The sequence below is a fragment of the Grampus griseus genome (genome assembly GCF_964374135.1).
Source record: "Grampus griseus genome assembly, chromosome: 2".
NCBI lineage: Eukaryota > Metazoa > Chordata > Mammalia > Artiodactyla > Delphinidae > Grampus > Grampus griseus.
In genome coordinates, this window is record NC_139018.1 from 10,125,176 (window position 1) to 10,139,353 (window position 14,178).

The 14,178-nt window shown below is 49.6% G+C and overlaps 1 protein-coding gene across 1 annotated transcript; it reads right to left on the reverse strand.

Annotated features, from left to right (window-relative positions):
- Window positions 1-1,016: 1,016 nt before the first annotated feature.
- On the reverse strand, window positions 1,017-8,250 carry SERPINA4 (serpin family A member 4; the record flags this gene model as incomplete). Its single annotated transcript, XM_082648259.1, is given in 9 exon segments — window positions 1,017-1,110; window positions 1,112-1,197; window positions 1,981-2,031; window positions 2,035-2,128; window positions 3,043-3,098; window positions 3,102-3,298; window positions 7,171-7,523; window positions 7,525-7,813; window positions 8,229-8,250. Coding segments are annotated over 9 exon segments (1,242 nt in total).
- Window positions 8,251-14,178: the final 5,928 nt, after the last annotated feature.

A 14,178-nucleotide genomic window follows, 5' to 3' on the forward strand; every position in this document is an offset into this window, starting at 1 on the left:
GCTATGGGCAACCTGGAAAGACAGCAAGAGTTTCCGTGACTGCAGTCATGGGGTACATGAGAGCAAGAGGAGGGGCTGGGGCAGGAGAGGCAGGCAGGGACCAGATCAGGGAGGACCTTGACTGCATTTAGAGGAGTTTGAACTTTATCCTGTAGGCAATAGGGAGCCATTGAGTCCTTCTGAGCAGGGGAGGGATGAGCTCAAGCAAAATAAGGAGGCATCACCCTCAAGGCTAAACTGGGGGGTGACTGCCCCCCTTTTCTCCCCTTTTTCACACCAGGGCTTGACTTTCACACATCACCCCAGCGGTGTCATTGCCATAGTAACCCTAGGCCTGCATCTTCTTGCAGGCTTGTCTGGGACTCTTAAATCCACCCACCCCCCACCTCTGCAGGGGCAGACTGGGGAGTGCGTCAGCCTGGGCCTGACTTTATTTCTGGCTGTTAAAAAACAGAATCCAACATCCCAGCGGGCGCAGGGGGAAATGGACCAGTTAAACCAGGGGGCGGCAAGGAGGGTGTGCGTTCCTCCGAGGCTTGGAGGGCGCTAGGTGCTGAGTACTTGCAGGTCCTTGACCCTGTAGCCTGGAACTGGTGTGATTAACCCTGGGCTGGTCTTGCTGAGCGATGTCCTCCTGTGGGACCTCCCATCTGTCAGTGACTCCTGAGGCTGCCCCGTCCAGCTCAGAGCCATGTTGCAGAGGCAGACTCCTCAGAGCCATCATTTCGTTTAATCCGTACAACTACCCTCAGTGGTGGTGGTGGGGGTTCTGCCACTTTCCGGGGTGGAAACCTGTTCAAAGAGGTTAGATGATCTCTGTGAGGTGCCATAGCCCTGAGGAGCTGGGTGGCAGTCCACATCAGTCTGATACCACCCACATCCCTCACCTTCACCAACAACTTCTGCCCTGGATCCTCAGCAGCTCCTGCGTCCCCCACTCCAAATCCAGAGCGGCTCAAACTCAGCCCTCCAGGCCAAGTCCTCCTGCTTGTAACAGACAAGCCAGCCCTGGAGGGCTATGGCTTCGTGGAGTTGACAACCTTTCCCAGAAAGAGGATGCTCTGGGTGTTGGTGGAAAAGATCTCCACAAGGAAGGGCTTGGTAATTGTCCCGGGACCAGAAGGTGACAAAGCCACTGGTGGCTGCTGCAGCCTGGGTGCCAACCTCATCCACCACCAGGATGGCTTTGTGGAAACTCTGGGAAGGAAATCACAAGCGTTACCTCTGAGAGAGCATGAGCTGGGGCTTAGGGAAGACTAGGGGAACTAGAGACCACTGAAGATCAAAGCCACTTGTTGGGATATCACAGCAAGAATGTCTATACTGGGGGGGAGGTATTGAGCTGGATGACCTCTTATTTATAAATAGCCATTGCAATCATTAACTGAGCACATACTATGTGCCTATGCTCTTTTTAATCTTCATAACCATCCTATGAGGTCAATGTATTATGTCTGTTTTATAGATGAGGAAAATAAATCCAGAGACTGGGTAACCCTTTAAGGTCATAAGAGGCAGAACTGGCATTTGAACTCTCAAGCCCAAGACTCTACCCTCTAGTGCACCTTTGTTATATGTAGCTGAGGTCATAGGTCCCTTTCTCTGGTCTAAGAAATTTATGATACACACACACACACACACACACACACACCTCAGCCTCATCTGTATCCTGCCTCTGTTTCTGTCATTGCATTTGTCACTCTCAGTTGCCATGATCTATGAGGGCGCTGTCTCCTGGACTTGACTGGAAGAGCTCTCTGAGGGCAGGGACCTGATGGACCCTAGATCTGCAGCACCGACCACCACGCCCAGCACATAGTGGGTTGCTTCTTGGGCTCCCTATGCCCGTGGATGATTAAATAAAACTTGGACTCTGAGACTTCACGTGGTGGCAGGGAGAGCACCCATCACCCAGCACCTTCCAAGAGGTGGAGCTTCCCCTCTGAGGTCTCTAGGAGTTGATATCCATTGATGACTTACCTTGGACACCTGCAGGTTTAGCTGTTCAGTGATGCCAGACAAGTCAGCCTGCTACGAGAACAAGTCCGTGACGCCCAGCTTGGGCAAAATCTGATCTAATTTATAGGAGCCAGAAATGGAGAATTTGGGGCTATACAACTTGAGCTTCCTGTAACCTGAAAGAGGCACTGGGTTAAAACACTGGACTCAGGAATTAGCCAAGGGTCCCAGCCGGCTGTGCTCTCCTTGACTGCACTTGCTCACGGCCCACCGTGCATCTGAGTTCTGTGGTCACAAACACGCTTTGCCTGTGCCACTCCCTCAGATGAGTGCTGCCAGAGGCTTAAAGCCAGGCTCCTTCTTTGCCCTCAGGGCCTGCCGTCTGCAGGACCTCCTTCCTTTGGGAGTTCGTCTTCAGCAGAGGTTGTTTCCTGCAGACGTGCCAGGTGCCCAGGGAGACGCAAGTCTCCCGGTGTGGCAGTTTTGCCTTTGTCTCTGATGAGGCCCCGTGCTTTTCACTTGGTTGGGACCCATTGATTTCTTTGGGTGGAATTCCCCCACCACGTGGCCTGTGTGAATCTTCCATCCACATGTGGCCTTGGCCTGAGGTCTTTTTCTTATGTGTGGCTGGAGACTTTTCCTGCTCATAGCCCCATGGTGACGTGAAAGCTTCCCTGCTATTTCCTGGGGTGGGTGGAAACCTCTCTACATCAGCTCAGTCAACCATCTTGATGGGAAGTCTACCCATTCATTGCACAGGGTGGACCCTCAGAGAGCCAGTGTCACTTCACCCCAGACTTGTGCAGTACGAGGGCTACGTCTAGAACCCAGACTCCTAACTCCTAGTCTGGTTCTCTTTTCACTGATGAGAGCGAAATCACATTTTGGGTACAATAAGAGTGTTCCTTATTTAAGGAAACCCAAGGAAAGCTTTGAAGAAAATAAGAATTCTTCCATAATTTGGCGATCCCCTCCACTCCCATTTGGGGCACTGGCTTTCACTGGAAGGGTCCATGTGAAGGGCAGTGCTGCAGACTACACCGCACGATGCCCTGATGGTTTACCTCTTCTGAAGCAGATTACCTCCACCCTGTCAGCATCTCTGGAGTCAAAACCTCTTCCACCTGCTCCATGTTCCCTCAGTTAGGAAGGATGAAAAGGGCTGTTGCGTTTCCTTTGTAATCCATCCATAGCACCGAACAGAGCAAGTATCTGTCGGGAAGATACCAGTGGTGCCGGGTATCCTGCAGCATCACAGGCACCTTGACTACTGTATCCTCATCAACATAGAAGTCATGGGGAGAGGTCATCAAGGGGATGGATGGCGTCTCCCACAGAGCTGGAGGAAAGAAGGGAAGAAGGTACAGGGCATCCGTGGACCAACAAGCCGATCCTCCAGCCAGGGAATGCATCCCCCCATCGTCACTCAAAACTCACCCTCCACCATCTCAGCAGTTCAGCACCTGACCTGCCTGGGGAATGGATCTGGGGGTTCAGGTAGGTTCTAAAATAAGAGATCCCAGAGGATATCAGCAAGGTTGTTTCCTGTCTTCACTGATTACTTGAAATCATTGGACTTAAATAATTTTGCCAACCTGATGTTCGTATAGTGGTAGCTCACTGTGGTTTTGACATGCACTTTCTTGGTTTAAAATAAGGTTGAGTAGGGCTTCCCTGGTGGCGCAGTGGTTGAGAGTCCACCTGCCGATACAGGGGACATGGGTTCCTGCCCCGGTCCGGGAAGATCCCACATGCCGCGGAGCGGCTGGGCCCGTGAGCCATGGCCGCTGAGCCTGCGCGTCCGGAGCCTGTGCTCCGCAATGGGAGAGGCCACAACAGTGAGAGGCCCGTGTACCGCAAAAAAATAAAAATAAAAAAATAAGATTGAGTAGTCTTTAGTATGTTTATGGATCAACTAGAAGTTTGGGGGGATTTTTTTTGGGTTTGGGGATTTTTGTTTGTTTTTTGATTTTTTTTATTTTATTATTATTATTTTTTAGTTCAGTGCCAGTTCACTTTTTTACCCATATTTCTATAGGGCTGTTTCTTAGTGATTTGCAGGAGTTCTCTGAACACTAGTTGTCTATCAGTTCTGTGTGTTGCCAATGTGTTCTCTTCCTCTCTGACTTGTCTTTTCACTTTCATAATTGTGTGTTTTGATGATTGAAATTCTTCACTTCATGCAGTGAGCATACCAGGTTTTCCCTTTATGGTTAGATCTCTGTGTCCTGCTTAGGAAAAAATTTCCTACCTCCAGGTCATGAAGATACTCCCCTATTTCATCTACAAGGTTTACTCTTACCTTTTGCATTTAGGACTTTACTTCACCTGCAGTAAATGCTTATGATCTGTATGGAGGAGTACAAAATCATTTTTTTCCATGAGGATACTGTCCCAGGACTGCTTTTTCAAAATCTATCCTTTTTCTCAATGCTCTATCATGCAGGCTTTGTCAAATATCAAATGTCCATATATCCATGGAGCCATTTCTGGGTTCCATTCTGGCCTCTCTGTTCTGTCCCATTGGTCTATGCATACCACACAGTTTAAATTAATACAGATTTATAACCAGCATTGCTCTCCAGCAGACAGGTTCTCTCTTTTTAACTATTCTTGGCCCTTTTCCCTCTCATATACACTTTAGAATCAGCTTATTAACTGGTACCAAAAAGAATCTTTTAAAAACCTGTTGGGATTACTTTAAAATATTTCAATCAACTTGGGCGGGAACCGACATCTTTTCCATGTTAAGTCTTCCTATTCATAAATACGGTATATCTATTTTTTATTTGTCGACTTTAATATCTCTCAATATAATTTTATCTACAGAGATTCTGCATATCTTTGGTTTGTTTCCTTCTAGGTACTTTTCATTTTTTAAGATAAGCCACATTTGTTCTACTACTGTCACCATGTGACCTAGACTGAGGTCTTGGGGCTACATTTGTGTCCCCAGAGTGATGGGCAGATGTGTCAGAGGGCAAGATGTCTATTTCTGGAGCACCTCCTTCCCTGTGCCACGATCACTAACACAACTGCAGCGAGGTGTCTTTCAGGAAAAGAGCACCAAAATCTTCATTATTTCTGGCCAGAGCTTTGGGTGTGGTGATGGTGTCTATTACACATGTAAATTATATTATATTTTAAATGGAATGGAGTCAATAGAATATTGTGCAGCCACTAAAATGAGATCTAAATAAAGTTTTCAATAGCGTAAAACTACACACACACACACACACACACACACACACACACGAGTGCATGTGAAAATTGATAACATCCGAATAAAGTCTATAGATTATCACCAACGTCAGCTTCCTGGTTTGCTATTATACTACAGTTACATAAGATGTTATCTAGAGGAACCTGAGTGAAAGGTACATGGGACCACTCTGTACAACTTTGCAACTCCCTATGAATTTACAGTTATTGCAGAATTTTTAAAAAAAATTTTTTAAAGTTTTCAGTGGTGCCTGAAAATTCCACATGTAAAACTGCAAGCAGTGACCAGTTTGGATGGATTATAAGTCTGGGACTGTTCCTCAGAATCTGTTTCCTGTAGATTCAAGGTGGTTACAGCAGGGGATTGAGAGGCAGATATGAAGCAGCCATTGCCCGCTGAAGGCAGACGAGACGATGAACAGACCAGAGGGGCTGCGAGCTCCAGCTCACCTATGCTCTCCGCCAAGTTCATTGTCCAGCTCTACCCTGCTGACCAACAGGGTCTCCAGACCACTGCCAGGTGCTCAGCCTGGGCCTCTCCCCAAGCTCTCCCTACATGGAACCACTCTGGTGGCTGGATGTGCCTGGCATGTAGATTTCCTGATAAGTTCCAACTTGTCCACAAGCTCCAGTGACTTGTTCTCTGTCCCTCCAACCCCCTCTTCCTCCGGACCTTCACTTCCCCAGTCCTTCCCACAAACATGCCAGGACTAATTCCTCTCACAACCCCCTTTCCCTCCCCACTCATGGTGACTATGCTTCCTGGATGGCGCCCTAAGTGATACACACTGTACAAAACTGTTCCTACCTGTGATTTCAACTTTATTAACATACGTGTATGAATGGAAGACTGGAAGGAATTAGGCTAAAATGTTAATGTTGGTTCCCTCAGGAAGGTAGGATTCTGGGCAATTTCTAGTTTTTCTTTTATACTTATATGTATTTTTAAAGGTCTTCAAAATTGTTATCATTAGAATAATTACAAATACTCTATTTATTGAGCGTATATAATGGTCAGGGGTTGTCAAACTTCTTCTGCAAAGGGCAAGAAAGTAAATATTTTACGCTTTACAGGTTATTCTGTCTCAGTAGCAACTGCTAACCTCTGTCCCGTGAAAGCAGCCAGAGATAATACATAAATGAATGGGCGTGGCTGTGTGCCAATAAAACTTTATTTACAAAAACAGGTGGCCTTCAGGTTTGGCCAGGAGCTGTGGTTTGCTGATCCCTTCAGGCCCTCTTCTAAGGAGTATTCAAATATGTGACATCATTTGATTCTCAGAAAAAAAACTTTGAAGCAGGGACTCTTCTATCCTTATAAGAGTCCTTCAGGCAAACAACCTGCCCTGTTTGTACTGTTGGTAAGTGGCAGAGCTGGACATGAATCCAGCAGTTCAACTTGTCACCATTGGGTAGAATGCATTTCATACATTGCTGTTATTTTTTTAAAAAAATAAAAAAATAGGGCTTCCCTGGTGGCGCAGTGGTTGAGAGTCCGCCTGCCGATGCAGGGGACACGGGTTCAAGCCCTGGTCTGGGAAGATCCCACGTGCCACGGAGCGTCTGGGCCCGTGAGCCATGGCCGCTGAGCCTGCACATCTGGAGCCTGTGCTCCGCAACGGGAGAGGCCACGATAGTGAGAGGCCCGCACACCGCAATGAAGAGTGGCCCCCGCTTGCCGCAACTAGAGAAAGCCCTCGCACAGAAACAAAGATCCAACACAGCCAAAAATAAATAAATAAAGGAATTCCCTTAAAAAATTTAAAAAAAAAAAAGAAAATATGTCTAAAGATATGAAGGGGTGGAAATCAATACTACCCAAACTTAAATATCTGAGGCTCTAACATTAAATTCTCAGAAGGCTGCTCAAACCTATCAGACCCAATCCATCCACTTTCTGTTCTGCGGGAGTTTCTTTCTGATATGTGATCCTTCAACGAATTAGGGGGAAAGGGAAGATGTAGGATCCACCAACGAATTGACTCTTACCTTTGAAGTAAATGTAATTCACCGGCACCATCGTGGTATCCGCGCTGAGCTCGTTGACCAAATCCACAATCTTCCCTCGAGTTTCCTCCCTGACTTGGTTGTTGATAAGCTGAGTTGTGCCCTCAGAGTCGTCGAAGTTGGTGTGGAAGAGTTTGGACTCATAGAAGGTCACGGAGTCATAAAGGAATCTTGGAAGGAGCGGCAGCTCCAGGCTCAACAACGGGGTGCTGTCCACACGTATCTCCAGCCCGTCGGCCGGGAGGTGGAGAGTGTGCAGAAGGTTCTGGAAGCCCCTGTGCATGTCAGATACTGACACCTCTGTGAGATTGAAGCCGAGACCCTCGGCTGTGCTAGCGGACCCCCAGGGACAGCATGGCGTAGGCGGCGGAGATGCTCAGCGGGGAGAAGACGTTGCTCCCGTAGGGTTGGGAAGCCATCAGGTGGCAGAAGCGGAGAGCAAAGGCAGTATTGCCTGCAATGACCTTGGGGGAGGCCTGACCTGTGCCCAGAGCCTCCTGATGGGGGCAGTGGATGTGATCCCGGCCGTGATGCCCAGGATGCCGCTGACCTCGAGAAAGGACCAGTAGTCCAGCCAGACGGAGGAGCAGGCAGTCGGCAAGATGCACCTTCTGTGCTCTCAGGTCTACAGGATGAAAGAATGTGCCCAGGAAACTCCCCAGCAGAATGCCCAACCCCACTGAGATGCCAGGCAGAAGGCAGGGCCCCAGGGATCTAAGCGATACTCTCAACTCCTGCAAATGAGCTTGCAGGGGAGTAGCGAACACCCAGTGCACCCACGCGTGCAGCGCCGTGACACGGCAGCAGGGCTGCAGATTCACAGAGCAGCTCAGTGCCCACCATCCCGTTTCCTTTCCCATCTCTGTGAGCTCTGCGCGACACCGGACTCCATTCTCATTACAGAGAAGGGGAAACAGAGACTCCAAAAGTGACTTAACCAAGTCACCAAACTGGTAAATATCTGAGCTAGAGCACAGGTCTCCGGACTCTCAGCCTGGGCTGCCTTGCACCATGTGAGTTTATTTCCTTAGCCCAGTGACCCATCACGTCAAAGGTGCTCATCGCCGAAGGCTATGTTAGCGACTACCCCACAGACATCCGTGGTGTGCTTTACACTTTGCAAAATCGCTTTTATGCCATTTTGTTTGACCCTCTTATCCAGGTAGAGGTCAATAGAGCTGGTATTCTTGTCACCACTCTGTACAGATGAGATCACTGATGCTCAACACATGATGTATCCAAAGTCTCAGGGACAGAATTGGTCCCTTTCCCTAATGAACTTAACCTGCCCCAAACGGGATGCTCAATTTTCTCCACCAAATCTTCTCTCTGCCCCATCAAATGGCCCTACCATTACCTAGTTCTCAGCCCCAAACCCAGTTGTCACCCCTAACATCCATCTGGCCTTGCATCCATCCCACCCCATTCAATCCCTCAGTCCCTCTTGACACTCATTCAACCCTCCATCATTTTTCACCCAGACCAGAGGTCAGGAAACTTTTCCTATAAAGAGCCAGATAGTGAATATCTTTGGCTGTGGGGACCATACAGTCACTATTACATCTACTGAACTTTGCTGTGCTCGCTGGAGAGTGACCATAACAAGGAACACCCCCCCAAACATGGCTTCCTACCAACCTATAACAACCACTCCTCACCCCCTCTCACACACTTCTCTCCGGCTTTGCGGTGAGATTACCCAGAAGCTCTGACAGGAGCTCTCCAAAAGCAACTGGAGCCAGAAGACCTGGGTCCCCAACTGTACGTGGCCTTGCGGGAGGCTTTTCTGGATCTGAGCACCAGTTCCCTGCCCAGTGCAGCAAGGAGGTTGGTGCAATCATATGTAGGGGTCTTTCTAGCCTTTGTCACCTCTAATTAGGGTGACCAATTGTTCCAGTTTGCCCAGGACTTTCCTACTTCTAGCGCTGAAAGTCTTGTCCCAGAACTCCCAGTCCTAAGCAAACCGGGACGGTTGGTCATCCTCCTTTTAGTCTCTACTGTGACCCTCGTAGGGTTACTCACAGCACAGTCAATCCTGGAGTGGCCCCTGGGTGCCTGTCTGAGCTCTAGATGTGGCTTGGATGTGTCAAGCCCAGGAGGATGGGAGAAACCTCTCTGCACCACCTACCGCCTCCCTGATTAGGTAATTATTAATGAACCGACCCATGGGTACGGTGTGGAGTCTCAATATAGAGAGAAACCTCACTGCAAGTTGGCTCACCTCTTCCCAGGAGAACCCCCTTTCCCTCCTGGGGGGACCAAGAGAGTTCACCCCTTCCTGTTTGTGTTATTGTTGAGGTTCACCTGATACTTGCTTTTCCTGCGGCTCAAGGGAACCCCTTAGTGGGCCTGGTCTCCACTCTGACCCTCAATTGCAATGTGAACTTAAGTACTACCGTCCCCCTCTCTGGGTTTCTGTTGCCCCGCACCACCATTTCAGCCATATCCCTGCCCCTGCAAATAAAGAGTTGGGCCAGACCAGGGGCAGCAAACTCCAGCGCCTTCACGAACTCGGGAAGGCAGCTTCCGGGGCGACATGGTGGGAAACAGTGGGCACGCGGAACTGGTATCAGCTCTCTGTGACCAGACAAGACCCATATAGAGGCTAGATCCTTCCCAGGGCTTCCAGTGTGCAATCCTGGACTACGTGATTTCTGAGAAGCCTGCCAGCTTTATAGTGGCATGGTTCTGTGATGGAACCTCCTAAGATGTCACATGGTAGACTGCAAGGACGGCGCACCCCAGGAGCAAAGGCGGGAACAGACGCCTCCTTGGTCCAGGAATCCAATCGCTCATTTCCTCTCTAATCACGGAGCTGCAGCTGCTCTCCTGTAAGTAATCAGGGAGCCTCAGCACGCTTGGATCATTCTGGGACAGCTGCAGGCAGGGGTGATGTCTGGCTGTTTCTCAGGCCATATGGCTCAAGGAGGAGAAGACTTCAGCTGATCTCTGAATCCACTCTTTCCTTCCTTCATTCATTCAATCAATCATCCAGCTCCTTGCTGAGCTCCTGCTATGGTGAACGGCATTGTTACATTCTCATTGGCTGGATACACACACTGTAGGATATAGTCGTGAAGGGTAAGTTCAGGAGTTAGGATTGACTGTACAGGGAATTACTCTGGCTGCAGGTGGGGACAGAGGTTAGGAAGGGTGTCCTGGGGAAGGGACATCAGAGCTGAGACGGATGAGGAGTCCCCAAGTTAAAGGAGAGGGGTTAGAGCAGGGAACAGTGTTCCAGATAGGGGAACAGCATGAAAAAATGTTCTGCAGAAGAATGAATCATGGAATAATGATGGGTGCAAAGACCCCAGTGTGCCTGAGGTGGGAGAGGATGGGAGAGGCAGCATCTGGGACACACAGGTGCACAAGACATCATCTTGACCTTAGGGGGCAGGAGACGAGGTGTGACCAAGAGCAGCAACAGCATGAGGCAGCCCTAGGCATGGCCATACGCCTTAGAGCAAGGGATTGGAAGGGAGAGACAGGGCAGGCTTCATGGAGGAGGGGGCATTTAGGTTGATCCTGGTTTGGTCTGATTCAAGGGCATTAGACTCCTCTCTCTGACTGTGCAGAGCAGTATCATCTTAGCCATGAGGATTCCCTATCTGATCCTGAGCAGGTGATTCCAGAAGGTGAAAGTCATTCTGAACTAAGAGGGAAGGAAGGGGTTGAGGATCTCTTCTCTTCAAGGGCCAGCTGAGTCTTTCAAACTCTGTCTCCCTCCCTCCCACATCTCCAGACCCCACCAGGCCCTTCTGTGAGCACTGCTGGTTCTGTGCAGGTCTAACCAAAGGCAGGTAGAACACACAATCTAGACTTTGAGCCCCTCTGGACCCGTCAGCTCAGAGCCACCTGGGTCTCAGCATTTAGGGTTGTTAAGGACAGTGAGGTAAAGGAGGATGGGGCTTTATGAAAGATGGTGCAGATGTAGGGATTTGCAGCAGGCTCTCGTGATGGGGACACACCACTTTCTGACACTTGGTGGCTGACCGCTTCTAAGCCGCATCCCTCCTTCTCCCCCTTCTGCCCCACGTCTGGGCGAGCTGATGAGAAAGCCCACTGGTAGTTCAATCCTCACCCCAGCCCCTCCCACCAGCCACTGTAAAAACCCCAAGCCGGCCTCCCATCCCTGCTTTCTAGGGCCATTTTTGGACCAGCTTGGGAGCCTGCCTTGTCCTCCCCAGCAAGTCTCATTATGTGAACAATAAACCTCCCCACGCCCTCTGGGTGCACGTGTGGTGTCATCAGTCTTGACCTTCAAAACAAATTTTAGGTGGGGGTTTATTATGGCATGAATTATGTGCCCCCCAATCATATGTGCCCCAGAATGTGACCATATTTGGAGATAGAGGTCTTAAAGAGGTAATTAAGGGCTTCCCTGGTGGCGCAGTCGTTGAGAGTCCACCTGCAGATGCAGGGGACACGGGTTCGTGTCCCGGTCCGAGAAGATCCCACATGCCGTGGAGCGGCTGGGCCCGTGAGCCATGGCCGCTGAGCCTGCGCGTCTGGAGCCTGTGCTCCACAACGGGAGAGGCCACGGCAGTGAGAGGCCCGCATACTGAAAAAAAAAAAGAGGTAATTAAGTTAATATGAGGTCATGAGAGTGGGGCCCTAATCCAATATGACTGGTGTCCTTATAAGAAGAGATTAGAGAACCTACTCTATAGCACAGGGAACTCTACTCAGTGATCTGCAGTGACCTAAGTGGGAAGGAAATCTAAAAAAGAGGGGATATATGTATATGTATAACTGACTCACTTTACTGTACGTCAGAAACTAACACAACACTGTAAAGCAACTATACTCCCAATAAATAAATAAATAATAAAAGAAGGTGAGGCTAGGACACACACGTACAGAGGCAGAAAACCATGTGAAGACACAGGCTGTAAGCCCAGGAGGGAGGCCTTGAGCACAATCATCCTTCATGGCCCTCAGAAGGAACCAACCCTGTTGACACCCTGATCTGAGACTTTTAGCCTCCAGAACCACAAGGCAAAAAGTGTCTGTTGTTTAAGCCACCTCTGTAGTCTGGGCGCTTTGTTATGGCAGCTGAGCCGACTAAGACAGGCTTCATCCTGCCTCTGGTTCTCAACAAACTCCTGTCTCTAGGATTTGCCCCCAGGGCCATAGCCAGACCTCTGCCTCTGTCCCCCGATCGGAGCTGGTGGCATAACTGTGACTGCAGTTTTGGCCGAGCTTAGAAAGGCCTAAACCCATGTGGCCGAGCCCTGGAGTTGTCCTTCCCGTAGTCCACTTGCTCTACATTCCGCTGGCTTCCATGAAGTTCTCCAACAGCCTTACCATCTTTCCAATAAATTCTCATTTTTGATTTGTCTAAGCAATCCAAAGTGTCCTAAGACTCTTTGCAAGCAAAAGGAGTATAACTGGTACAATTGTTAACATATTTTAATGGGGCTTCCCTGGTGGCGCAGTGGTTGAGAATCCACCTGCCGATGCAGGGGACACGGGTTCATGCCCCGGTCCGGGAAGATCCCACATGCCGCGGAGCGGCTGGGTCCGTGAGCCATGGCCGCTGAGCCTGCGCGTCCAGAGCCTGTGCTCCGCAGCGGGAGAGGCCACAACAGTGAGAGGCCCGTGTACCGCAAAAAAAACAACAACACATATTTTAATGAATAACAAGATGCTGATCTCTTAAGTTGGGCTGATCTTCTCCCTCAATTTTGTCCTTAGGAAGAGTTTACACAGGGTTTACTGAGCAGTAAGCCCTTCCTTTGTATTAGCCCATCATTTGGCTTAGACATGGGGTAAATAATTGCAGTCCTCAAGTTAGTGGCACTGGGTGAGGCCCTAGCTCACGTGCCCTGCAGTATGCCTTTATCCAGGTCCTTTAAACAGGGCCTGGGAAAGGATCAGTCCCCGTGATGGATTAAATATGGCTGCACGGTCTGTGCTGCTCCTTCCGTCAGGAGGTGGGGTCTATTTCCCCTCCCTCCCTTTGAGTCAGGGCTTCCCCCGTGACTTGTCTTAATCCTTTGGGGCATAAGTGATGCTGTATAAACTCCTGAGGCTGAGCCTTGAGATCCGCAACTTCTGCTTTCACGTGCTGGTACGTTCTTTCTTGGAAGCCAGCTGCCATGTAAGGAGGCTGACCTGGAGCTCCCATGCTGTAAGGAAGCCCAAGCTAACCAAATGGGCAGGCGGTGGGGGAGAGAGAGAAGGGGGGGAGGTGTCACGTGAAGGAGCATTGAGGCAGCAGACGCGTGGATGAAGCCTCCAGGGACCTCTTTACCCAGCCCAACCACAGTCTGAACACAGCCAAGCGAATGACCCCAGCCAGCACCCTGTAGAGCAGAAGAACCACTTGGCCAAACGCTGCCTGAATTTCCCACCCATCTAACCCCGGTAAAAGTGAGAAAGTGATTGTTGTTTCCAACCACTGAGGTTTGGGGTGGTTTGTTACATAACAATGGATCTTCCAAACAGTCCCAGACTTCGGGTTTTCCTAGAGCAGTTCTTTTTCCTTTTTCTTTTGGAAGAACTCTGAAGCACAGGTCACCTGACAGACACTAAGTAGCAGGACACCACACGGGACAGGTGATCTTCTCAAGGGTGAGGAAGACGGGAGAGGAGGCACAAGTCCATTCACAGAGTCATCAGTCATTTACTGAGAACCTACTATGTGCCTGGCCCTGTGCAGGGCTCTGGGAGTTGAGCCTTGGGGAGCACAAAGTCCCCGCCCTCATGGAACTTACATCCTAGTCCAGGGGATGGACAGGAAACAAATAAACACATAATAGATTTTCAGATCAGTGCTGAAAGGAGCATGGGGAGAAGAGGAGATACAGACTGATTGTGTCACAGGGAAGAGGCAAATCTGACTACACGTTGGATCTGTTTCTTTTACTTTAACCCTTGCTTCCCGTTGCTTTTGTTCACTAAAAGGATACTGTCTACATAATGGCCTGCCTTGAGGAAACCTGCCCCTCTGCCTGAATGTTAAACCAAAGTGCCTTTGTTCAGGGA